Genomic DNA, 25,654 nt, shown 5'->3' with positions numbered 1-25,654 from the left:
CACAGACAGGGCAGGCCCTGATACTTCAAGTCGAGTGTAAATTGAGATGTGTGTGTATGTATGTGTGCAAGTGATTGAACATGCCACTGAGTTCACGTGTGCATCAGCTGTGACTAGCATACCTCCTGGGACCGACTCATACTTCAGACTGCAATAGGCCTATTTATCACCAGGCCTTGGACAAGGGTCAGTCTGAGCTGCGGTTTCATTGTCCAACCTGCACTGCCCATCAGGGCCTCTGCAGGGTCGACTGAGAACCTGTGTGTGTGTGTGTTAGTTGCTCAGTTGTGTCAGACTCTTTGTGATCTCATGGACTGTAGCCCGCCAGGCTCCTCTGTCCGTGGAATTCTCCAGGCAAGAATGCTGGAGTGGGTTTGCTATTTCCTTCTTCAGGAGATCTTCCCGACCCAGGAATCGAACCCCTGCATTGCAGGCAGATTCTTTATCATCTGAGCCACCAGAGAAGCCCCGACTGAGAACCTAGCACCCAATAATTGCTGGCTTAGCTCCAACCTTCCCCCAGGCCTCCTTATCAAGCATTGCCCAAGCCCATTGCTGCTACTAAACTCAGGAACAGAAGGTAAGTGGATTACGGGTTTGTGGTCCTGTAGCTCCAGGTAGTGGAGAAGGCAATGGCAAGCCACTCCAGTACTCTTGCCTAGAAAATCCCATGGATGGAGGAGCCTGGTAGGCTGCAGTCCGTGGGGTCGCTAAGGGTCGGACACGACTGAGCAACTTCACTTTCACTTTTCACTTTCACACACTGGAGAAGAAAATGGCAACCCACTCCAGTGTTCTTGCCTGGAGAATCCCAGGGATGGGGGAGCCTGGTGGGCTTCCGTCTAAGGGGTCACACAGAGTCGGACACGACTGAAGTGACTTAGCAGCAGCAGCAGCAGCAGCAGCTCCAGGTAGGCACACACAGTATCCTTTAGACACAGGGGAGAAATTTCTGCCAGGGTGGAACTGTGCCTGGGGAAGATAAACGGGTTATTATTGCCTTGAGATCCCGTTTTCTCGCTGCACACAAGCTAGGGAAGTGTGTCTGAGCTCACGTCTATGAACGTGTCGTCCGGGCGTGCTCCTCCGGCGACTTTGAAGGTGTCTGCAGGGACGCTTTCGCCTGTCATTTCAGCAGGGAATGCAACTTCTCCAAGAACTGGTGGAGGGGCGGGGCCAGGTGGGCAGGGGGCGTGCCCCGGGCCCGCGGGGCGGGGTGCACGTGGATGACGCGCAGGGCCACGCCCCCACCTTGGGACAGACCCGGAAGCAGCGGCGCCCCTAGGGAAAGATGGCGCCCTCGGGGCTGAAGGCGGTGGTAGGGGAAAGTGAGTGCCGCCCCCTGGGGGCGGGGGGCTGGGGGCGCACGGACTCTGGGAGTCAAGCGGCGGGGAGTTGGGGACCTGGCTGGGCGTCGAGCACCTGACCCTCGAGGGGGTGGGCGGGGACTTGGCTCTCCCTTGAGGGAGCGGAACAAAGTTGGGAGACTAAACTCCGGGGACCCAAAGGAATCAGACTAAGAGTGGCGTAGACAGGCGCTGGGCATGGACTGCTGGACCCCCTAGAGAATGGGTGTGGGGAGGGCACCGCTGGACAGCCAGGCTCCCGGGTCTCTGAGCCGGGCAAAGTCCGGCGGGCTGGACTCTTGGGGCCCCATGGTGCGGACCGCGGCCGGACCCGGGTGCGCTGGTCAGCGACCCCAGGTGGTGAGAGTGCTCAGGATGCGCGTCCAGGCTCCAATGCAGATCCAAGGGCGGGGATCGCCTTGCTCCTTGCCTGGCCCCCTAGAGTCCCGTGCAGCCTGGGGACCCTGGCATCCAGTCCATGCGGGCCGGGTTCTTGCGGGGGGCGGGGGGGTGCAGGTCGTCCCCTCCCCCACCTCCGGTAGTTCCGGCCTCAGAGTGTCCTTCCGCCCTGGCAGTCCTGATAACAGTGGACATGACATTCTTGCTGGGCGGGGCCGCCCTGGCCCTTTTGCCCACTCCTTCCACTAGGCAGAGCCGAGTGTCGCTCAAACTCCCCAAACCCCAACTGAGAAAGGAGCCTCCTCCTATGAAGGGGTTGATGGAGAGACAGGAGAGCCATTGATGCCATTTTACAAATGAGGAAACTGAGGCTGGATATTGGGTAATGGGATGACCACAACCAGGCACGTTTCAGACAGGGATCCAGGGGTCCTGCGTTCTGGTTCAGGGTAAACGATGGAGGTGGAATGAGGGTGTGGCTGAAATCTACATGCCAGGAGTACTCCAGTAGATAGGGGGACGGAGAACCCAGTTCTGGAGGCAGGTAGACCTGTTATAGGAGTCTTGGCTTTCCAGTTATTCGTTTATCTAAAGCATATTTATCTACTACTTATGCTCCAGGCACTTGCCACTTAGGTGCTGAGGATCCTTAGGCAACTTACTTCTCTTCTCTGAACCTCAGTGGCCTTGTCTGTAATTTGTGGGTGACCAGGAGCTACCTCAAAGGACTGAGGGGGAGGAGTAAATGGGAGTTCAGATGGAAGTCCAACCCAGGACCCAGAAAGTTGGGGGCATCGTGGGGCCAGAGGACCCCACATATTGAGCCTGCCCCTCATTTCCCTGCAGAAATTTTGAGCGGAGTCATTCGGAGCGTCAAGAAAGATGGGGAGTGGAAGGTAGGGGCAAGATAGAATGCCTTGTCCAAACCCATGGTGGGGGGCCCTGAATGTGGGACACCCCCCCTCCAGCTCCCCGAGGAGGCTGCTGGTCCACAGAGGTCACATGGGTGGGTCTGGGATGGGCTTGGGTGGGGTCCTGGGTCCTCTTGTTCAATCAACTCGTGAAGCTGAGAGACTTGCCCACGGCTCCAGCCCCTCCTCGGGGACAGCCTCTCCCACCCTCTTTTCTGTCCATTCCATCCATCTGGACAGGTGCTCATCATGGACCACCCAAGCATGCGCATTTTGTCATCCTGCTGCAAGATGTCAGACATCTTGGCTGAGGGCATCACCAGTGAGTGGCTACCCCAACCCCAGGCTGCCCAGCTGGGACCAGAGTGTGGGATCCCCTGAAATTGTCCAGGACTTACAAGGATGCAGTTTCCTGTACAGACAGCCCTGATATGGCAACCCCTAGATAGGCAGACTTCCCACGCAAGGGGCTCCCCCGCTGCAACCCCTACGGGGTCAGCTTCCCCAGCTGTGCAACCCCTTGTGTGGAACTCCATGTGGGACTCTCAGTGTGTGACCCCAAGAATGTGTAACTTTCTAAGGTCGATCCCCAAGAGGTGATGACTGTGTGATTCCCAAATGTGCAGAGCCCTGCCCATGTAGCTCTTAGCCCTGTGATCCATGGATGTGTCCCCTGAAGCTCAGGACCCTCAGGGAGTGTGCATATCCCTTCCTGCCTCTGCACCCCAAGTGTCCCAGCTCCCTGAGTGTGCGACTCTGCATGTGCCCTGGCCCCAGTGCCATCCACACATGTCCACTTTCTCTGTTCCTACTAGTTGTGGAGGACATCAATAAAAGGCGAGAACCCATCCCCAGCCTGGAGGCTATTTATCTGCTGAGCCCCACAGAGAAGGTGCCTATGATAGCGGGTGTGTGTGTGCATGCGTGTGTGCGGGTATGCATGTCTGTGTGTGTATGGGGGGCAGGCAGCGGCCGGGAAGTTGGGTCAGGGGATGGTCTGTCTAAGGGTACTGGGCCAGGCCTGGAGAGTGATCCGCCTTCCCCAGTCGGTACAGGCCCTGATTGCAGATTTCCGGGGGACCCCGACCTTCACCTACAAAGCAGCACACGTCTTCTTCACCGACAGTGAGTGAGGAGAGCCGGGTTGGGGTGCGGTGTGGGGGTCGGGGTAAGGGGGTGTGAGGGCTGCCCTGGCCTGATGCCCCGTCTTGCCCATTCCCAGCCTGCCCTGAGCCCCTGTTCAGTGAGCTGGGTCGCTCCCGTCTGGCAAAGGTGGTGAAGACGCTGAAAGAGATCCACCTTGCCTTCCTCCCATACGAAGCTCAGGTATAGCCCAGCCTAGTTCTGGGTAGGAAGCAGGGCTTCGTCACCAAATATCCCAGGTTCCCTCGGAAATAGGCAAGGCGATAAGTAAAGGGGGTGCTGAATCAGAAAGGGAAGCAGCTAACAACCGGTGGAATGAGCTTTTAGCGGTAGTCACCTGCAGTTCTGTCTCCCTGGGCAATAGCAGGGAGCAGCATACAGCTCACTGCTCTGTCTTCCCACCCAAGGCGGAGGGGGCTGGGGTATTCCACAGAATAGTAGTTAGGGGGCTGCCCCAGGCCTTCAAAGCAGGCTCCAGAGACCAGAGGAAGCCCCAGGGAGTGGCACATGGCCGCAGCTGGAGTTGGGCAGGGGCGCATCTCCAGCGGTGGCGGCTCTGTGCCCTCGCAGGTGTTCTCCCTGGATGCCCCCCACAGCACCTACAACCTCTACTGCCCCTTCCGGGCGGGCGAGCGAGCACGGCAGCTGGAGGCCTTGGCCCAGCAGATCGCCACCCTGTGCGCCACGCTGCAAGAGTACCCAGCCATCCGCTACCGCAAGTGGGTCCCCAACTGGATGCCGCCCTGACCTTGACCCCATCCTGCTTCCAACCTTGCACCTCTCTTCCAACCCCAGCTCCAGTCCTCACCCTGACCCCTGACTCCCATCCCTAACCCCATCCCTGACTCCCAGTCTGTGCTGACTGGCCCTCCCCAAGCCCACACCCTGAGGCACCCACCCCGTGTCTGTCCACCCCACCCCCAGGGGCCCAGAGGACACGGCACAGCTGGCCCACGCTGTCCTAGCCAAGCTGAACGCCTTTAAGGCAGACACTCCCAATCTGGGCGAGGTGAGGGGGCTTTCTGGGGATGTGGAGGGAGGCCCCAGCCAGGGTCAGAGTCAGTGACTTCATCCCCCTGCCCACCCCTTTCATCCCAGGGCCCTGAGAAGACTCGCTCACAACTACTCATCATGGACCGGGCAGCCGACCCCGTGTCCCCACTGCTGCATGAGCTCACCTTCCAGGCCATGGCCTACGACCTGCTGGACATCGAGCAGGACACCTACAGGTTGGCAGACCCTGGAACTTGTTCTGTGCCATCACTGCAGACCTGGGTCCCCGGTCTTCAGCGAGTGCTCGCAACCTTCATGTCTCTGGCTTTCCCAGATATGAGACCACCGGGCTCAGTGAGGCCCGGGAGAAGGCGGTGCTGCTGGACGAGGATGATGACCTGTGGGTCGAGCTTCGGCACATGCACATTGCGGACGTGTCCAAGTACGTGCGTCTGTGTGCGTGTGCTCACATTGGGCACCGGGATTCTGGGCCCTCTGGCATGCAGTCCCCACCCCTCCCTCCCATTGTGGACCCGGTACTCCGTGAATGCCTGTCAATGAGCCACACCCCTCTGCTGGCCTCCCCATGCCTCTCCAGTGCGGGCTCATACACGACCTGTGTCCCCTGGCTGGCATTCCCGGGCCATGTGACTCCCCCACCCCCCAACTCTGCCCTCAAATGACCATCTCGGGACCAGTCCCCAACCTACCCCCTCTCCACTCTCACCACCAGGAAGGTCACGGAGCTCCTAAAGAATTTCTGTGAGAGCAAGAGGCTGACCACAGACAAGGTAGGCTGTAGGGTGTAGGGTATGGGCCTGGGGCAGGGTGGGCCACTTGGGAGGGGCGGGGCCTCAGTCTGGAGCCCCAGCCTGGATTGGGGTCCTTGGGTAGGCAGGGCCTGGCCTCACGCTCAGCCTTGTTCCCAGGCCAACATCAAAGATCTGTCCCATATCCTGAAAAAGATGCCACAGTACCAGAAGGAGCTGAACAAGGTGAGCGATAAGCGGGGACTGGGAGCCTGTGCACCTCCAGCTGTCACCCCGTCTCCACCCTGACTTGGTCTCATTACCCCTGACTCCTACACCTACCCTGCAGTACTCTACGCACCTGCATTTAGCCGATGACTGCATGAAGCGTTTCAAAGGCTGCGTGGAGAAGCTGTGCAGCGTGGAGCAGGTGGGTGGGCTCTGGGCAGGGGTGGGGTCTGTATGGGCTGGGCTGGGAGTCGGGGGGGACACGGCCTGTAGAGAGGCATTTCTGGGGCAGTCTGTGATTTGTTGGGGGTGGCCCAGCCTGGAAAAAGGTAGGACCTGGGTAAGGGGTGAGGCCTCTGGAGAGGTGTGGCCTGTGTGAGTGGTGGGATCTGTGGAGAGGAAACTGGGAGTGTGGGGGTGGGGCCTGTGGGGGCCAGACCCTTGGAGAGGCAGTTTCTTGTGGGGAGGGCAGGCCCAAGGAGCTCACATGGTAATCTGCCTGCAATGAGGGAGACCCAGGTTCGATCCCTGGGTCAGGAAGATCCCCTGAAGAAGGAAATGGGAACCCACTCCAGTATTCTTGCCTGGAGAATTCTATGAACAAAGGAGCCTGGTGGTCTACAGACCATGGGGTTAGGAAGAGCCTGACATCCTGAGCAATTAACACGCTGCTGCTGCTGCTGCTAAGTCACTTCAGTCGTGTCCGACTCTGTGTGACCCCATAGACGGAAGCCCACCAGGCTCCCCCATCCCTGGGATTCTCCAGGCAAGAACACTGGAGTGGGTTGCCATTTCCTTCCCCAATGTGTGAAAGTGAAAAGTGAAAGTGAAGTCGCTCAGTCGTGTCTGACTCGTAGCGACCCCATGCACTGCAGCCTACCAGGCTCCTCCGTCCATGGGATTTTCTAGGCAAGAGTACTGGAGTGGCTTGCCATTGCCTTCTCCAATTAACACGCAGACCCTTGGAAATGTGTGGCCTGTGGAGAGGTGTGGCCTGTGCGAGGGGTGTGGCCTGTAGGGGAGGAGGCAGAACCTCCGAGAGGGTGAAGCCTATGGCGAGGAGGGGCCTGTGTGAGGGGTGGGGCCTCACGGCGAACAGGTGTAGAACCTTCAGAGACTGGTAGAGCAAAATGAAGCCCAGAGGTCTTGCCTAGGCCCATGGGGACGTCCCTGCCCTGCCCCGTCCCCCCACGTGGTGGCTGACCCCCATGTCCCGTAGGACTTAGCCATGGGCTCGGACGCAGAGGGCGAGAAGATCAAGGACGCCATGAAGCTGATTGTACCGGTGCTGCTGGACGCTGCAGTACCAGCCTACGACAAGATCCGGGTTCTGTTGCTCTACATCCTGCTACGGAATGGTAGATAGGGGGCCTGGAGTTGGGGGCGGGGGATTGGTATACCGCCATTCACCCCGGTCTCCGGTGACTGTGGGAGGCTCTCACCCCCGCAGATGCCCCCACACACCAGGCACGCCAAACCCCGCAGATACCCCTCTGGACCTTGGGCCACCCTCCATAGGCCTCCTTTGGCATGGAGACCCTCTGAATCTATTTTTAGGACTCCTCCAAATTTGGCCCTCTCAACTGATTCCAGAGGCTCCCCCAATCTACCAGCCCCTCTGGGATTCCCATCCAGAGTTCTAACATGAGGAATCCGCCCTGTCTGCGAGCCTGGGTGGCTCCCCTTGTCCCGAGGGTCTCCTGACTGCTGGATGCCCCACCCCGAGCCACACAACCCAGAAGCCTGCGTGGCCACCTCTGCACCCTCCCCCTTGCCCAGCACTACCCTGGGAGCCTCCACTAAGCCCCGCCCCCCGGCCGCCTCCAGGTGTGAGCGAGGAGAACCTGGCCAAGCTGATTCAGCACGCCAACGTGCAGGCGCACAGCAGCCTCATCAGGAACCTGGAGCAGCTGGGGGGCACTGTCACCAACCCCGGGGTAGGCTGGGCAGGGAGAGGGGTGGGGGCCCACTGGGGAGAGGGCACTGAGTCAGAGGGGAGTGGCTGGGGTCAGAGAGCACATCATGCGGGCGGGGATGCACCAGGCATGATGTGGCTCTTGGAGCACGGGGAGCCCTGAGTAGGGTCTGGGGATTGGAGGCAGCAGGGCTGTTCCCAGTCTCAGAGTCACAGGAGAAGTGAAGCCACAAGGCATAGAGCCCGAGTCCGAGTGGTGCTGCCCTGGGGGGCGTGCGGTCCAAGTCCCACAGGTAGACAGCTGGGTGCCCAGCATGGGGCACACGGTCAACCCTGGGCTCCTGGAGGTCTCAGGGCCACCAGTCCACCTGGAACACACACAGCAGCTTCCTGGGCTAGGCTCTCGGCACGGCCCTCCTCCCTCGACCTTGCCACCGCTGCCACTCGACTCCAGGCATCTCCCGCGTTCCCCCCGCCTGTGCTCTGCCTCTCTCCCAGGCCCCCGTTTGCCACCCTGTCCACCGCCTCTCAGTTCCCCTGTTTCTGCGTCCTCCGTCGCCCATCCCTATCTCTCCCTCCCAGTCCCGATCTCTTTGTCTCATCTTGGTCTCATCTCCTGTGTGTTTCTTCCTCCCTCTCGCTCGTTTTCCCTTCCTTGCTCTGTCTGCAACCTCCACCCCCCCGACAAGCCCCATCTGTGACCTGCCTCCTTCTCCCTAATTCCCCCACCCACCCCACCCGCCCCACCTGTAGGGCTCTGGGGCCACCAGCCGACTGGAGCGGAGGGAGCGCTCAGAGCCCACCTATCAGCTGTCTCGCTGGACCCCCGTCATCAAGGACGTGATGGAGGTACCGCTGGTAGGGGTGGGACCTGACCTCCCCATCCAGGCCACGCTCAGCCCCCTCCCTGCTCACTGTCCTAAGCCCCGGGGCTTAAGAGAAAATCCCTCATTATGGGCATCCCCGTGGCTCTGCCTGGGGCCCGGGGGCAACCCCATCCCACACTGGAGGAACTGGGGCGCAAAGAGAGAGAAGAGCTTCATCTTCTCTCCACTTGCTGGTCCCCTCTTCTGTCCCCCTCTATTCACTCCTGCCCCCCAGGACGCCACCTGGGTTCCCCTTTGCCCTGCCTATACCAGCCCTGGCCCCACTGTAGGAGCCAAAAGCAGCAGCAGCCTAAAAGACCTGGCCAGGGACCTGGCTTCCCTCTTCCTGCCATCTGTATGGAGTCCTGGCATCTCTGCCTGCTTGCCATCTGTATGGAGTCCTGGCATCTCTGCCTGCTTGGAGGCCCCCTTATCCCTATGGGTCGTGGATGCCTAGACCTCTGGGTTCCTGAGGGGTGGGGGGCTCAGAATCTTGGCTTCTCCAGGGGCTGGAGGTCCACACTCCTGGGTCCCTGAGGAGCTGAGCAGGAACAGGGTCCTTAAGAAGCTGAGAGCCCCGGGTCCTGGGTCATTAAGGGGCAGGAGGTACAGGTGGCAGCCCTTGTCTGCCAGAATCTTGGCCCATGAACATACCCGATGGAAGAGGCTCCAGACCTTGGGCCTATTGCCCAGGCCCCTCTCCTCAGCCTCCCTCTCCGGCCCTAGGATGCTGTGGAAGACCGACTGGACCGAAAGCTGTGGCCCTTTGTGTCTGACCCTGCCCCCACACCCAGCTCCCAGGCTGCCGTCAGGTGAGGCCAGGGACACGCCCAGACCCATAGGAAGTGAGGCTTGGGTCGGGGGGTGATCTGCTACCCGGTCTGACCTCTGGCTTTCTTCCTCGCACAGTGCCCGCTTCGGCCACTGGCACAAGAACAAGGCAGGCGTGGAGGCCCGGGCAGGGCCCCGGCTCATTGTCTACATTGTGGGTGGTGTGGCCATGTCAGAGATGCGGGCCGCCTACGAAGTGACCAGGGCCACTGATGGCAAGTGGGAGGTGCTCATTGGTGAGTGGCCAAGACTGGGGTCTCCTGGGCTGGGCAGCGGCTGGGAGCCCGACTCTCCCACCTGTGGGTTCCTGGGGGAACTGATAGATGTGTGCCTTCTGGGTCCTCAAACCCTGGAGCCTCTGCAGGGCTGGTGTCTGGGAGCCCTAGGTGAGAGGGGTTAGGTGGCTTCCAAGGGATGGGGTCCCCTGGGAGTGGACCCTTCCCTTTCCAAGAGGTGAGACTCCTGAGTTCTGAGAGTCAGGGTTTTCCTGAACGACCCTCTGGGTGGAAGGGTCAGGGGCCAAGGCCACTCCCGCATCCCCTCCCTCCTGCCCAGGCTCCTCGCACATCCTCACCCCGACCCGCTTCCTGGATGATCTGAAGACTCTGGACCAGAAGCTAGAGGGTGTCTCCCTGCCCTGACCCCCACCTGACCTGCTGCGTCCCTTTCCAGAGAAATAAACTCCCATCTTTCCGCCAGCTGGCACCCACCTTGCTTTCTTTCCAAGGGAGCCATATAGGGCCCACCTCCCTTGGGTCCCATCCCCTGACCTTGTGCCTCAGGCCCCGCCCAACTCTGTTCTTCCAGAGGGCCTTCCACACTCTAAGGTGAACACGGACTCCAAGATCTACTAGCTTCCAGGTTCCAGCCATCTTGGGTTGGCCTGTCCAGAACCTGGGAACCAGTGATGGTTCTCTTGGCCACTCTGATGGGACCGTCAGTAGTAGAGTATCAACAGACCAAACGGACTTCCCCGGCCCTTCTGGCACTGTCTCCTTGGGACTTGCAGCCATACAGATCAGGAGTCTCTTCCACTTCCTAAGATCAGGACTGGCATTCGTGTGAGGATAGGAACAAGGCAAACGATGCCCACCCAGTTCCCAACCCAGAGAGTTAGGGCTCTTCCTGCTTCCTCCTCTCCATTTCTGGCAGGGTATTCACAGCGTTCCTAACTGCAGGACTTACCAGGGCCTTTACTGGGTGGATTAGTATGCCGGGGCTGCCGTAACCAAGTCCCACATTCCAGGTGACCTACACAACAGAAATTATTCTCTCCCATTTGTGGAGACCAGGAGTCCAAGATCAAGGTGTCGGCAGGGTTGATGTCTTAAAAGGCCTCTCTCCTTGGCTTGTAGATGGCTGTCTTCTCCTTGTGTCCTCACATGCTCTTGCCTCTGTGCGTATCTGTGTCCTAATCTCCTCTTAAGGACACCAGTCGTATTGGCTTAGAGTCTACACTATTGACCTCATTTGGAGCCTTAATTATCTTTTTTTTTTTAATCACTTTTCTCCATTCTGGATCATCCCTTTGATTTATTCTCCCCGACTGACACTGTCAAAGAAAAATTTTTTTTGGACTGAAGCGACTCTTAATTTGCAGAAGGCAATAGCACCCAACTCCAGTCCCCTTGCCTGGAGAATCCCATGGACAGAGGAGCCTGGTAGGCTGCAGTCCATGGGGTCGCTGAGTCAGACACGACTGAGCGGCTTCACTTTCACTTTTCACTTTCATGCATTGGAGAAGGAAATGGCAACCCACTCCAGTGTTCTTGCCTGGAGAATCCCCGGGATGGGGGAGCCTGGTGGGCTGCCATCTGTGGGATTGCACAGAGTCGGACACAACTGAAGTGACTTAGCAGCAGTGACTCTTTATTGCAGCACCCAGGATCTTTTGTTGCAGTATGTGGGATCTAGTTCCCCAACCAGGGACGGAACCTGTGCCCCCTGCATTGGGAGCATGGAGTCTTAGCCACTGAAACACCAGGGAAGTCCCAACTTAATGATCTTTCTGCAAGTCTCATCTCCGAATAGAGTCACATTCTGAGGCATTGGGCTTAGGACTCCAGCATATGAATTTTCTGGGGACACGGTTCAGTCCATAACCCTCAGCTAAAATCAGATGTGAATCTTACAGTGTGAATAAGAGCTATGAAGGCCCTTTCCTCTCGGGGCACAGACACATAGCCTGGTCAGAAGCCTGTACCACATGGGGCTAAGGGAGCCCTGAGGACACCATAATCCACTCAGCCTGGGGTAGTCAGGGAAGGCTTCCTGGAGGAGGTGGCACTTAAGAGAATGTGAAGAGAAAGTGAAGAGGTGTTGCCTGGGAATGGAGGGGTGTGTGAAGGTAAAAGCAAGACAGCAGAACGGAGCCAGTGGGAAAGGGTCTTGAGAGGGGACAAGGTCTAAGAACCACCTGGGGCCTGAGTGAGAAAATGACCCCTGGATATGACCCCTGCTGGAGTGATGGGAAACTGCAGAAGGGATCTCAGCAGGGTCAAGTGGGGTCCAAGTGTAATGTGGGTGATGGGGCTCAGCTGGGATGGGTGCCTGGGGAGGGGACCCTGATGGGAGGATAAGCTGAATGTCGTGACCACCCCCCTTCAGGCAGAGCACTACCCCACCTGTAATCCTGGAGTTGTGGCCCATCTAAGGTGGGACCAAGAGAGTGTGGGCAGACACGGGACACCTAGGCCCCTCCTTTCCCACCCACCGAAGACTTGGCCCTGATTTTGAGGTCACCTATCCTTTTTGTTTTTTTGGTGGGGGCAGGCTGTGCAGCATGCAGGATCCCAGTTTCCCCAACCGGGAATCGAAGTCCTGCCCGCTGCATAGGGAGCATGGAATCCTAACCACTGGATCACCAAGGAAGTCCTGAGGTCACCTCTCCTTTTGAGAATTCAGAAAAATTTAAAGACACCCTTCCCAGAAAAATCACACAGAGTTTTGCAGGTGGGGCCTTGGAGAAGCAAAACCCCCTCCAATTCAGCATATCGTCTGAGATTTACAGGGCTTCTCTGGCGGCTAAGTGGGAAAGAATCTGCCTGGCAATGCAGGAGGGCATGGCAACCCACTCCAGTTTTCTTGTCTGGAGAATCCCATGGACAGAGGAGCCTGGCAGCATTATAGTCCATGGGGTCGCAAAAGAGTTGGACACAACTGAGCGACTAAACAACAATAGCAGCAACTAAGACTTACATGAAACTCCTAACAGGGTAGAAAGATGGACGTGCAAGGCCCTGGAGTAGGTAGAATGCAGGGAAGAAAGTGGGTCATCTCGGACCCCTGAGACATCCCGCCCTGGATTCTAGGCTCCCTTCACAGACTCAGCAGGGAAGCCTTTCAACTGGTGGGAGACACAATGGGAGGGAGATGGTTTTAAAAGTTTAACTTAAAAAGAAATTGTTTATTTTTGGCCGTGGGGCACCTTGGTTCCCCCGATCAGCGATGGAACCTGTGTCTCCCCTCAATGGAAGAGTGGATTCTAACTTCTGGACCACCAGGGAAGTCCCCAAAATTTAACATTTAAACCTTGCTCGGGAAGCCAGAGGTTATTAATATTTCTCTGGCTTCCCGAGCAAGGTGAAGAGGAACTAAAAAGCCTCTTGGTGAAAGTGAAGGAGGAGAGTGAAAAAATTGGTTTAAAGCTCAACATTCAGAAAACTAAGATCATGGCATCTGGTCCCATCACTTCATGGGAAATAGATGGGGAAACAGTGGAAACAGTGTTGGACTTTATTTTGGGGGTCTCCAAAATCACTGCAGATGGTTATTGCAGCCATGAAATTAAAAAATGCTTACTCCTTGGAAGGAAAGTTATGACCAACCTAGATAGCATATTTAAAAGGAGAGACATTACTTTGCCAACAAAGGTCCATCTAGTCAAGGCTATGGTTTTTCCAGTGGTCATGTATGGATGTGAGAGTTGGATGGTGAAGAAAGCTGATCGCCGAAGAATTGATGCTTTTGAACTGTGGTGCTGGAGAAGACTCTTGAGAGTCCCTTGGACTGCAAAGAGATCCAACCAGTCCATCCTAAAGGAGATCAGTCCTCGGTGTTCATTGGAAGGACAGATGCTGAAGCTGAAACTCCAATACTTTGGCCACCTCATGCAAAGAGTTGACTCATTGGAAAAGACTCTGATGCTGCGAGGGATTGGGGGCAGGAAGAGAAGGGTACGACAGAGGATGAGATGGCTGGAAGGCATCACCAACTCGATGGACTTGGGTTTGGTTGAACTCCGGGAGTTGGTGATGGACAGGGAGGCCTGGTGTGCTGTGATTCATGGGGTCGCAAAGAGTCGGACACGACTGAGCGACTGAACTGAACTGAACGGAACTGGGAAGCCACGGTGTTCCCTCCGGGGCCGCTTAGGCAGGTAAGCGCTCTGAGAGCAAGGGGGCGCTGTCGCTCAACTTGCCGGTTCCTTTGATCGAAAGATCAAAAAGCGTCTGTAACCGGGAATTTGGGTGACCCTAATTAGAGACCTCGCCGGGGGCGGGGGGTGGGGAGGGGAGTTGGAGGAGGGAGAGTAGGTCATGAGTTACTCTGTAGTTCTCAGTACCAACGAAACTCTGTTGTTTAAATCGCCTCGGCCTCGGCCCCTTATTTCTACGTAAGTGATGTTGTAAAATCTCCCACGTAAGGGCATTTTATTCTAAGAATATCCACGGACCCCACCCATCATGGACCGGAGCAGCCAGTAGTGTCAGTCCCGACCACGCCCGCAGGCATCACGCCAAGTGCCCCACACGCGTTGCACAGAATTCTCAACCCTCTCAGAAGAGTAAACTCCAACCTCTCTGCGTTCCATGATGCATTATGTCAGGGGCTCCATGATGTCATGTCCCTACGGTTGGTCGGTGGCTGGGGTGAGGGCAAGAGGGGAGGTCTCTGATTCCCAACAAGTCTCCACATAAAGGTTTTAGCAGTCGTGGATTCCTGCCAGTTTATACTTTTTAAATTTTTTTTCTCTGCCTGGGTGCGTTCAGGATCCTAGTTCCCCTACCAGGGATTGAAACTTGTCCCCTGCACCTTGGACCCGCAGGGAATTCCTTTCATCTCCCCTTTTAAATTTTATTATTATTATTATTATTTGGCGGTGTCTGGAGGAATCTTAGTTCCCCTACCAGAGAGTGAACCCAGGCCATGCAGGGAAAGCAAGGAGTCCTAACCACTGGATAGCCAGGGAATTCCTAAATCTTTTTTTTCCCCAGTATTTAAAACTTCCCTGGTGGCTCAGACGGTCACGAATCTGGCTGCAATGCAGGAGACCTGGGTTTGATTCCTGGGTCGGGAAGATTCCCTGGAGAAGAAAATGGCAACCCTCTCCATTATTCTTGCCTGGAGAATCCCATGGACAGAGGAGCCTGGTGGGCTACAGTCTACGGAGTCACAAAAGAGCCGGACACAACTGAGGGACTAACACTTTCATGTAACTGTGTGTGTGCATACTCAGTCATGTCAGACTCTTTGCAATCCCATGGATTGTAGCCCGCCAGCTTCCTCTGTCCATGGAATTTTCCAGGCAAGAATACTGAAATGAGTTGCCAGTTCCTACTCCAATCTATATACCTATCTATTGCCAATAACTCTTGAGGATTATTTTCATCCCTGTCATTCCTCACACTGGAATCAGCTGGAATCCTTCTTTTTAATTTTTTAATATGTATTTATTTGGCCTCACCAGGTCTTTAGGTGTAGCATATGAGATCTGGTTCCCTGACCAGGGATTGAACCCAGATCCCCTGCACTGGGAGCATGAAGTATTAGTCACTGGACCACCAGGGAAGTCCCTGGAACCCTTCTTGAAAGGAGAAACAACTGTAATTGGTTTGTAGGGAAAGTAGTAACCTAAGGCTTTTTACCTATTACTTGTGGGTGTGGCTTAGGTCCCCAGGATTCCCAGGAGGCAACTGAACATGTGAGCTCATCAGGGAGGCCTGGGGTGCAAACAGACCCTGGAGTCACTGTTGGGTCACAGTATAACCTTAGAAGCAACACTTAGGAACCTCTGGCTGCCACAGTGATGAGAATATATGGATGTAATATTAATATAGACTATAGTAGTCTTGATGTAATAATACATTATTATTATTGAATACCCAAAAGGGGTCTGGCTCTGGGCTGGGCAGTGTAGTTCTCAAGATGTACAAAGGAGAGCCCCACAAAATGAGAAAGGGATTCCTCAGGTCAGCAGCAGGGCTTGGGAAGGTCAGGAGGGCATCCCTGGGGTGGTGAGCACTGATGTTCTAGAGTAGGGTTGGGAACACATCATAGCAGGGGTTGGTTCTCAGTCCATGCTATGCAGGGCAGGGGGCTTTTCTAAAGTATTATCTCCCCCAAGTGACAAGAGGGAAAGGTTTGTGGTCTTGAATTTGCTCTACTTAAAAAAAAAAAGTGTGCTCAATTGCTAAGTCGTGTCTGACTCTTTGTGACCCCATGGACTGCAGCATGCCAGGCTCCTCTGTCCAAGGAATTCTCCAGGCAAGAATACTGGAGTGGGTTGCCATTTTCTTCTCCAGGGGATCTTCCCAACCCAGGGATCAAACCCAGGTCTCCAGCGTTGCAGGTAGATTCTTTATCATCTGAGCCACCAGCGAAGCCCCAAATACTTGTTACAACGTGAATAAACCTCAAACACACTATGCTAAGTGAAAGAAGCTTGATGCAAAAGAACACATATTGGGGACTTGCCTGATGGTCCAGTGGTTAAGACTTTGCTTTCTAATGCAGGGGTGACAGTTCCATCCCTGGTCAGGAAGCTAAGATCCCATTTGCCTCGGGGTCAAAGAACCAAAGACATGAAAAACAGAAGTAATATCGTAACAAATTCAATAAAGACTTTCAAAATGGTCCACATAAAAGAAATCTTAAAAAAAAACACCACATGATTCTATTTATATGGACTGTCCAGAATAAGCAAATTTACAGACAGAGAGTGGTTGCCTAGGGATGGGAGTGGGAATAGACAGTGACCGAAAGCAGCACAGGATTCCTTTTAAGGGCAACAGAAACGTTCCAGAGTTGGATTGCAGTGATGGCTGTGCAACCCTGTGAAATTTGACTACAGGTCACCAAGTCCTATACTTGAAATGGATAAATGTTGTAGCACGTAAATTACACTTCAATAAAGCTTTTCTCAAAGCTATGTTTTTTTCCAGTAGTCATGTAGGGATGTAAGAGTTCGACCATAAAGAAGGCTGAATGCTGAAGAATTGATGCTTTCCAACTGTGGTATTGGGAGAGGACTCTTGAGAATCCCTTGGACAGCAAGGAGATCCAACCAGTCAATCCTAAAGGAAATCAATCCTGAATATTCATTGGAAGGACTGATGCTGAAGCTGACGCTCCCATACTTTGGCCACCTGATGTGAAGAGCCGACTCACTGCAAAAGACCCTTATGCTAGGAAAGATTGAGGGCAGAAGGGAGCAGCAGAGGATGAGATGGTTGGATGGCATCACAGACTCAATGGACATGAGTTTGTGCAAACTCTGGGAGATAGTGAAGGACAAGAGAGCCTCGTGGGTTGCAGTCCATGGCGTTGGAAAGAGTCAGACATGACTGAGTGACTGAACAACAAAAGTTGCTTTTAAAAAGAACAAAAAAGTGAGAGTCTGGGACACACTGGAGCTGCCAGCTAAGCCAGGATGGTGGAGGTGGGATGGTGACTCTCTGCCCCCTGCCAGGAACCCTGGCAGAGCAAGAAGTGCCCAAGTCCTCCAGGGGAGGAGCTGAGGGTTTCTGGGTAACCCAGTAGATGTCAAGGAAGCAAAGCAAGCTTCCTTTTTTTTTTTTTTTTCTGTAAAGTTGCTCAAAATCTGAAAACAGAAATTAACCAACAGATCCTGCTAAGAATATTGTGAAAAGGCTCCTGGGGGTGTGGAAATAGCCCCAAGAGTGGGAAAGTTCCGTTCCTACGGGGCCAAGATGGAGTCCCCAGGGCTGAGGTGTCGAGGGGTTGGGACAGGAAGAGGAAGTCTGGGTTGGGGGCCCCTCCACCTTCAGTGACCTCTTGGAGCTTCGATCCCTGTCAGCAGTTGGGAAACTTCTGGGAAAATAATGAACAGAAAAGAAGTTTATGAAACAGTCATCATGCATTGTCTATGTCGGTTCACATAAATTACACACTGGGTGAAATAAGTCAGAGGAAGACAGACAAATACTGTTTGATCTCACTTAACTGTGGAATCCATTCCCCACCCCCCAGCTGTGTTGAGATAAGCTTACAACATACAAAGTAGTGATTTAATACGTATATACGGATAAAAGAAATTTTCTCATTATTGAGGTTTGGGGAAGTCATTCTGGCTTCTACATGTGTGCTCAGTCGTGTCCAACTCCTTGCGACCCCATGGACTGTAGCCTGCCAGGCTCCTCTATCCATGAAATTTTCCAGGCAAAGAATACTGGAGCGGGTTGCCATTTCCTTCTCCAGGGGATCTTCCTGACCCAGGGATCAAACTTGTGTCTCCTGTATTGGCTGGCGGAATTCTTTACCACTGGGCTGCCTGGGTTAACTTGATGCTAACTAAAACAGCCTGTTTGTAGCCTACTGAAGCTACATTGTACTTCTGCTTTAATTATTAAAGAAAAGGGCACGTTGACCAGAAGTCAAGAATGTCCATGTTCAAAATAAAAATTAAATGCCTCACTTCCTGGGTCACCAATGCTGGTCCTCCTTCAGTAATAAGACTCCCTTCCTGGCTGCCAAGGTCATACTGACTTGCTGTGCATGTGCCAGTCTGTTTCTTTGAAACTTTGAAGGAGTGTCTCCCTGACTTGTTTGATGTTCTTTGTTTTAACAAGACATACAACAGAGCTAAAATCATGCTTCTCTGAGGCAGTTCCTCGGAGTCATCAGAGAGGCTGTCTTCTGGGCTATATTCCTCAGTTTGGTGCAAATAAAACTCTTCTCTGAGACTTCCGTACCAGTCAAGTAGTGAGAAGTCTGCACTCTCACAGCTGTGGGCCCAGGTTCGATTCCTGATCAGGGAACTAAGATCCCACAAGCTGGGTGGTGTTAGCCAAAAGAAACAAAAAAACAAAAACCAAACTCTTTTCTATTTCTATTAGAGATGGTTTGGGCTTCCCAGGTGGCACTACTGGTTAAAGAACCTGCCTGCCAATGCAGGAGATGTAAGAGATGGGGGTTTGATCCCTGGGTGAAAAAGATCCCTGGAGTAGGAAACCCACTCCAGTATTCTTTCTGGAGAATCCCGTGGAGAGAGGAACCCGGCAGACTATAGTCCACAGAGTTGCAAAGAGTCAGATACAATGGAAGTGACAGCACGCACGTAAATGATTTATTGATTATTTGCGTTGACAATGCTTTGCAAAATGATAACTACAATGAGGTTAGGTTGTATATCCATCTCCTCATATAGTTGTCTGGTGTGTGGTGAGAAATTTTTAGTTTTATTTCTTTCCTTGGCCACACTGCCCAGCTCCTGGGATCTTAGTTCCCGGATCAGGGATTGAATCAGCACCTTTGGCAGTGAAAGGGTGGAGCCCTAACCACTGGACTGCCAGGGAATTTCCAAGAACTTTTCAGTTCTCCTTTCTTAGGAACCTTTCAATACACAATATACAGTATTGTTAACCATCGTCTGTATGTTGTACATTACACCCCCAGAATTTATCCCTCTTACAACTGGAAGTTTGTACCTTTCAACAAGCCTTAACCCTTTCTCTTACTTCCCAGGCCCTGGCAAACGCCAATCTCTTTCTATGAGTTTGATTTTGTTTTTAAAGATTTATTTGTGAAATCTAAGAAAGCTGAGCCAGAGCAACAGAGAACAGAATGGTGGTGACCAGGGGGCTGGGTGGACGGGGACATAGGGAGATGTTTCTTGAAGGGGACAGACTTTCAGTTAGAAGATGAATAAATTCTGGGGACTAACATACAGCACGGTGATTGCCAGTGACACTGTACTGTGTACTGGGAAGTTGCTAAGAGAGTAGGTCTTAAGTGTTCTCACCACACACACAGAAAGATAATTATGGGGGATGACAGAGGTGTTAACTAACCTTGTGTAGTAGTCATTTTGCAGCAGACACATGTCACATCATCACATTATACCCCTTAAACCCACGCAGTGCTATGTGTCTTGGTAAAGCTGCTGGAGGAGGAGCACTCAATCATCACCCGGGCTGGGTGAGGTGGTCACTGAGAACACTCCCATTTTACAAATGGGAAAACAGAGGCCCAGAGGTGTTTCAGCCACTTTCTCAAAGCCATGCAGCTAGTCAATGGCTGAGCTGGGATTTCCAGGAAGGGGGCTGGACATCACCACCCCAGCATCCTCAAAGCTCCTTGGCATCTGCTCTTGTTGTTTGGATATGTTGGGCAGGGTGGGTGCGGGGTGGAGGGGAGCCCAGCAGGAAGGGGCTGGAGAGACAGCCCATCCTGGGCCAGCAGGACCCCAAGAGCTGGACTGCCCCTTACTTTGTCCTCCATGTGTTCCCCCCACCTCATGGTGTGGGGGGAAATGCCTTGGTTAAAAGTAAGGACTTTGAGGGTTCTCTCTGGTGGTTCAGTGGTTAAGACGCTGTGCTTCCACTGCAGGGGGCATGAGTTCAGTCGTTGGTCCGGGAACTAAGATCCCGCAAGACCCACGCCACAGCCAAAAAACAGACTAAGCACCTTGGCACCTAACAAATCTGCATCCGAAATCTTCCCTTTGAAAGTGACTCAGTCTCACCCAACGTCAGTTTTCCCATCTGTGGAAGGGGGCACGTGGTGGAGGCTCTCAGGAAGCTTTGGCCAGGCTTTCCCTTCTGCCCCCACACCATTATCTTTTATTCTTTTAAAATTATTTCTTATTATTCAAGTATGGTTGATTTACAATGTTGTGTTAGTTTCAGGCGTACAGAACAGTGATTCAGTTAGATATATAACATAGGTATATACACACATGTATATTTCAGATTCATTTATCTTATAACTTATTATAAAATACTGAGTACAGTTCCCTGTGCTATACAGGAGGTCCTTGTTGGTTATCTAGTTTATAACAGTACTGTGTGTGTATTGAGTCTAACCTTTTATCCTTCCCTGATTTCCCCTTTGGTAGCCATAGTGTTGTCTTCTGTGTCTGTGGATCCGTTTCTGTTTTGTAAACAAGTTCATTTGTGTATCTTTTTTTAGATTCCATCTATAAGCCGTATCATATAGTATTTGTCTTGCTTTGTCTGACTTCATCTAGTATGAGAATCTCTAGGTCCATCCCTGTTGCCGCAGATGGCATTATTTCATCCTTTATTATCGCTGAGTAATATTTAATTGACATAGATATGTCAACAGAATATATATTCCAAATCTTCTTTATCCATCATCTGTTGATGGATAGACATTGAGATTGTTTCTGGAGTATTATGAATAGTGCTTCTATGAACATAGGGGTGCATGTATCCTTCTGAATTCTAGTTTTCTACAGATATATGCCCCGGACTGGGATTTCTGGGTTGTTATGGCAACTCTAGTTTTTTGAGGAAGCTCCATACTTTTTTCCATAGGAACTGCACCAGTTTACATTCCCACCAATAGTGTAGGAGGGCTCCCTTTTCTCCACACTCTCTCCAGCATTTATTGTTTGTAGGCTTCTTGATGATGGCCATTCTGACCAGGATGAGGTATCTCACTATGGTTTTGATTTGCATTTCTCTAATAATTATCAAGACTTTTACTTTTATCTTCTGTCATTCATGTGGGACAGGAAGCAAGTGTCAATGATTCTTTCCTGATTGGCAGGGCTACCTGTCATTGCTACATCAGCATTAGCCAAGTTATGCAGCAAGGGAGTAACCAATCAGAATGGCAGGTTGCTTCTGTAAGTCAGTTTCACAGGAAGTGGCAACAGTTTCCCATCTTCCAAGTGATACAGGCCTCTTTGTTCAAAACTACTTCAAGGGCAGATGTATATTAACAGTGGCAAGAACAAGTGGTAACACTGACAAATATTCAGGGGATCTGTAGAGGACAAAAAAACAGTTGTTTGGGGCAGAAAAATCCTTCTTTTGTGTGACTTCAGGACACACATTACCTTCAGCTCTTTCTGAAGAAAGACTCCTTTTTTTTCCAATTATAATTTGAATTATAAATATTTGGTGGCGATGGTTACACAACTGTACACATTTGTCAAAACTCATAGAACTCAGTAAAAAGAGTGAATTTTGCTGTATGTCAATTATACACAATTAAAAATAAAACCCAATACTTGGGGAAAAAAAACACTGATGCAGTGTGCAGGTATATAGACTTGTCAAAATGCATACAACTGAACACTTAAGATAGACATATTTTATGAAATTACACACAAAATCTATTTTTAAAAATTATAGGTGGGTGATTGCCCTACTGTACTTTTAAAAGACCTAGTTCTAGAATTTTATTAGGTAGTATTAGATGTAAAATTACAGCCACTAGAGCTCAGTTTTGTTGGTAGAAATCAGGGAGAATGAAAGGATTTTTTAAAAAGAGAATTAAGTGGGACTTACTTGGTGGTCCAGTGGCTTAGACCCCCTGTGAAGTTAGGGGGCCGGGCTTTGACCTCTGGTCAGGGAATTAGATCCCATATGCCATAATTAAGAGTTAGCGTGCCCTAACTAAAGATCCTGCCTGCTGCAACTAAGACCCAGTGCAGCCAAATAAAATAAAATAAATAAAAAATATTTTTTAAAAGAAGAGAATTAAGGGACTGTCGATGACAATAATCAATAAACATCTATAATAGGAATAGAATAGGGTTTTATTGGAGCCAAACTGAGGACTATAACACAGAAGACGGCCTCTCAGATTACTCTGAGGAAGTGCTCTGGAGAAGTATGGCTTTTCAGTGCAGTTTTATGTCTTGTCAGGGCTTCCCTGATAGCTCAGTTGGTAAAGAATCCACCTGGAATGCAGGAGACCCCTGTTCGATTCCTGGCTTGGGAAGATCCACTGGAGAAAGGATAGGCTACCCACTCCAGTATTCTTGGGCTTGCCTTGTGGCTCAGCTGGTAAAGAATCCACCTGCAATGAGGGAGACCTGAGTTTTGTTCCTGGGTTGGGAAGATCCCCTGGAGAACGGAAAGGATACCCACTCCCATTTTTCTGGCCTGGAGAATTCCATGAAGTTGAAGAAAGTGGAGAAAACCACTAGACCATTCAGGTTTGACCTAAATCAAATCTGTTATGACTATACAGTGGACGTGAGAAATAGATTTAAGGGACTAGATCTGATAGACTGAGTGCCTGACGAACTATGGACAGAGGTTTGTGACATTGTACAGGAGACAGGGAGCAAGACAATCCTCAAAAAAAGAAATGCAAAAAAGCAAAATGGCTGTCTGAGGAGGCCTTACAAATAGCTGTGAAAAGAAGAGAAGCTAAAAGCAAAGTAGAAAAGGCAAGATGTATCCATTTGGATGCAGAGTTCCAAAGAACAGCAAGAAGAGATAAGAAAGCCTTCCTCAGAGATCAATGCAAAGAAATAGAGGAAAACAACAGAATGGGAAAGACTAGAGATCTCTTCAAGAAAATTAGAGATACCAAGGGAACATTGCATGCAAAGATGTGCTCAATAAAAGAAATGGTAAGGACCTAACAGAAGCAGAAGATATTAAGAAGAGGTGGCAAGAATACACAGAAGAACTGTACAAAAAAGATCTTCACTACCCAGATGATCACGATGGTGTCATCACTCACCTAGAGCCAGACATCCTAGAATGTGAAGTCAAATGGGCCTTAGGAAGCATCACTACGAACAAAGCTAGTGGAGGTGATGGAATTCCAGTTGAGCTATTTCAAATCCTGAAAGATGATTCTGTGAAAGTGCTGCTCTCAATATGCCAGCAAATTTGGAAAACTCAGCAGTGACCACAGGACTGGAAAAGGTCAGTTTTCATTCCAATCCCAAAGAAAGGCAGTGCCAAAGAATGCTCAAACTACTGCACAGTTGCACTCATCTCACACCCTAGTAGAGTCATGCTCAAAATTCTCCAAGCCAGGCTTCAGCAGCACATGAACCATGAACTTCCAGATGTTCAAGCTGGTTTTAGGAAAGGCAGAGGAACCAGAGATCAAATTGCCAACATCTGCTGGATCATCGAAAGAGCAAGAGAGTTCCAGAAAAACATCTATTTCTGCTTTATTGACTACGCCAAAGCCTTTGACTGTGTGGATCACAATAAACTGTGGAAAATTCTTCAAGAGATGGGAATACCAGACCACCTGACCTGCCTCTTGAGAAACATGGATGCAGGTCAGGAAGCAACAGTTAGAACTGGACATGGAGTGACAGACTGGTTCCAAATAGGAAGTACATCAAGGCTATATATTGTCACCTGCTTATTTAACTGATATGCAGAGTACATCATGAGGAACACTGGGCTGGAGGAAGCACAGGCTGGAATCAAGATTGCCGGGACAAATATTAATAACCTCAGATATGCAGATGACATCACCCTTATGGCAGAGAGTGAAGAAGAACTAAAAAGATTCTTGATGAAGGTGAAAGAGGAGAGTGAAAAAGTTGGCTTAAAGCTCAACATTCTGGAAACTAAGATCATGGCATCCAATCCCATCACTTCGTGGGAAATAGATGGGGAAACAGTGGAAACAGTGTCAGACTTTATTTTGGGGGGCTCCAAAATCACTGCAGATGGTGAATGCAGCATGAAATTAAAAGACACTTACTCCTTGACAGGAAAGTTATGACCAACCTAGACAGCATATTAAAAAGCAGAGACATTACTTTGCCAACAAAGGTCTGTCTAGTCAAGGCTATGGTTTTTCCAGTGGTCATATATGGATGTGAGAGTTGGACTATAAAGAAAGCTGAGCGCGGAATTGATGCTTTTGAACTGTGGTGTTGGGGAAGACTCTTGAGAGTCCCTTGGACTGCAAGGAGATCCAACCAGTCCATCCTAAAGGAAATCAGTCCTGAATATTCATTGGAAGGACTGATGTTGAAGCTGAAACTCCAATACTTTGGCCACCTGATGCGAAGAGTTGACTCATTTGGAAAGACCCTGATGCTGGGAAAGATTGAGGGCAGGAGAAGGTAACGACAGAGGATGAGATGGTTGGATGGCATCACCGACTCAAAGGACATGGGTTTGGTTGAACTCCGGGAGTTGGTGATGGACAGGGAGGCCTGGTGTGCTGCGGTTCATGGGGTTGCAAAGAGTCGGACACAACTGAGCGACTGAACTGAACTGAACTGATATAGTCCGTGGGGTTGCAGAGTTGGACACGACTGAGTGACTTTCACTTTATGTCTTGTCAGAGCAAAGAATGTCAGACAAGTCAGAGAGACACTCCTTCAAAGTTTCAAAGAAACAAGACCAGCACGTGCATAGTCAGCCAGTATGGCCTTGGAGCTTGGGAAGGGAGTCTTATCACCAAAGGAGGACCAGCATTGACGTTGCAGGAAGGGAGGCATTTAATCTTTCTTGACTTCTGGTCAGTGTGCCCTTTTCTTTAATAATTAAAGCAAGTATACAATGTAGGTTTGAGAGGTCACAAGCAGGCTATTTTAGCTAGCATAAAAATCAAGCTAAATCATGTAGAAGCCAGAATGACTTCTCCAAACCTCAGTATGTGAACATTTCTTTTATCAGGGCATGTAAACCTCTTTCCTGCTACTGAACTAGGGGTTTTCAAACTGCGTCTCCAGGGAATCACAGGGGGTTCTATACACAGTCCTTGGTTTTCACCTCTCCTGTAGTTAGAGCTGCCCACTTCTTTTGCTTCCTTCCAAAGCTCTTATCTGAGACTAAAGGGTTTGAAAAAACCAGAGCACTCAAAAAATGACTTTTGCCTTAGTTTCAGGTGTACAACATAGCTGTAAATTGTAAAATTTAAATTTGTAAAATTTGTAAAATTAAATTGTAAATAAAAATTTTAAATTGTAAAATTTCAAAAATTGAAATTTTTATAGATTATACTCCTTTATAATTATTATAGTCACCTGTATTCCCTTACTGTAAAATATGTATCTTTGTGAGTGACTTCGTAAAAGCAGCCATGGATGATATCTTCAAAAGTGGGCATGCCTGTGTTTTGAGAAAATTTGATATGCACTCTTGACTTTGAATTGCACATACTCTATTTCACTAAATATTAAATTTCTGTCAATGATTTTAAAATGTAAACACTGTTTGGGAATCCCTCGAAAAGTTAAACATAGAATTGCTATCAGTTCAGTTCAGTTCAGTCGCCCAGTCGTGTCCGACTCTTTGCGACCTCATGAATCACAGCACGCCAGGCCTCCCTGTCCATCACCAAC

At 51.2% G+C, this 25,654-nt stretch overlaps 1 protein-coding gene across 2 annotated transcripts; it reads left to right on the top strand.

Moving 5' to 3' along the window:
- The first annotated feature begins 1,224 nt into the window (after nucleotides 1-1,224).
- STXBP2 (syntaxin binding protein 2) lies at nucleotides 1,225-10,079 on the top strand. 2 transcript variants are annotated; one of them, XM_055430764.2, is made up of 19 exons: nucleotides 1,225-1,328; nucleotides 2,592-2,641; nucleotides 2,897-2,978; nucleotides 3,472-3,548; nucleotides 3,703-3,781; nucleotides 3,879-3,982; nucleotides 4,370-4,518; nucleotides 4,724-4,808; nucleotides 4,898-5,028; nucleotides 5,127-5,234; nucleotides 5,526-5,583; nucleotides 5,722-5,787; nucleotides 5,891-5,971; nucleotides 6,989-7,127; nucleotides 7,597-7,706; nucleotides 8,438-8,533; nucleotides 9,277-9,362; nucleotides 9,460-9,617; nucleotides 9,937-10,079. In XM_055430764.2, exons 1-19 carry the CDS (start codon nucleotides 1,292-1,294, stop codon nucleotides 10,020-10,022), a joined length of 1,782 nt encoding a protein of 593 aa, XP_055286739.1. In that variant the 5' UTR covers nucleotides 1,225-1,291; the 3' UTR covers nucleotides 10,023-10,079. The 2 variants fall into 2 exon arrangements, with proteins under 2 accessions (XP_055286739.1, XP_088695091.1); XM_088838965.1 differs by having other exon boundaries at nucleotides 8,438-8,542.
- The last annotated feature ends 15,575 nt before the right edge of the window (nucleotides 10,080-25,654 follow it).

The sequence above is a fragment of the Moschus berezovskii genome, chromosome 8 (assembly GCF_049115385.1).
Source record: "Moschus berezovskii isolate FMDL1 chromosome 8, NW_MosBer_1.0, whole genome shotgun sequence".
Classification (NCBI taxonomy): domain Eukaryota; kingdom Metazoa; phylum Chordata; class Mammalia; order Artiodactyla; family Moschidae; genus Moschus; species Moschus berezovskii.
Note: the sequence above shows the minus strand (reverse complement) of the source record. Positions and strands in the feature narration are given on the sequence as shown.

Coding starts and splice junctions, on each gene's coding strand:
- STXBP2 (XM_088838965.1), top strand. CDS start 1,292: ATGGCGCCCTCGGGGCTGAAGGCGGTGGTAGGGGAAA. Junction 4,809..4,897: donor ACACTCCCAATCTGGGCGAG/GTGAGGGGGCTT, acceptor CTTTCATCCCAG/GGCCCTGAGAAGACTCGCTC. Junction 9,618..9,936: donor CAAGTGGGAGGTGCTCATTG/GTGAGTGGCCAA, acceptor CCTCCTGCCCAG/GCTCCTCGCACATCCTCACC.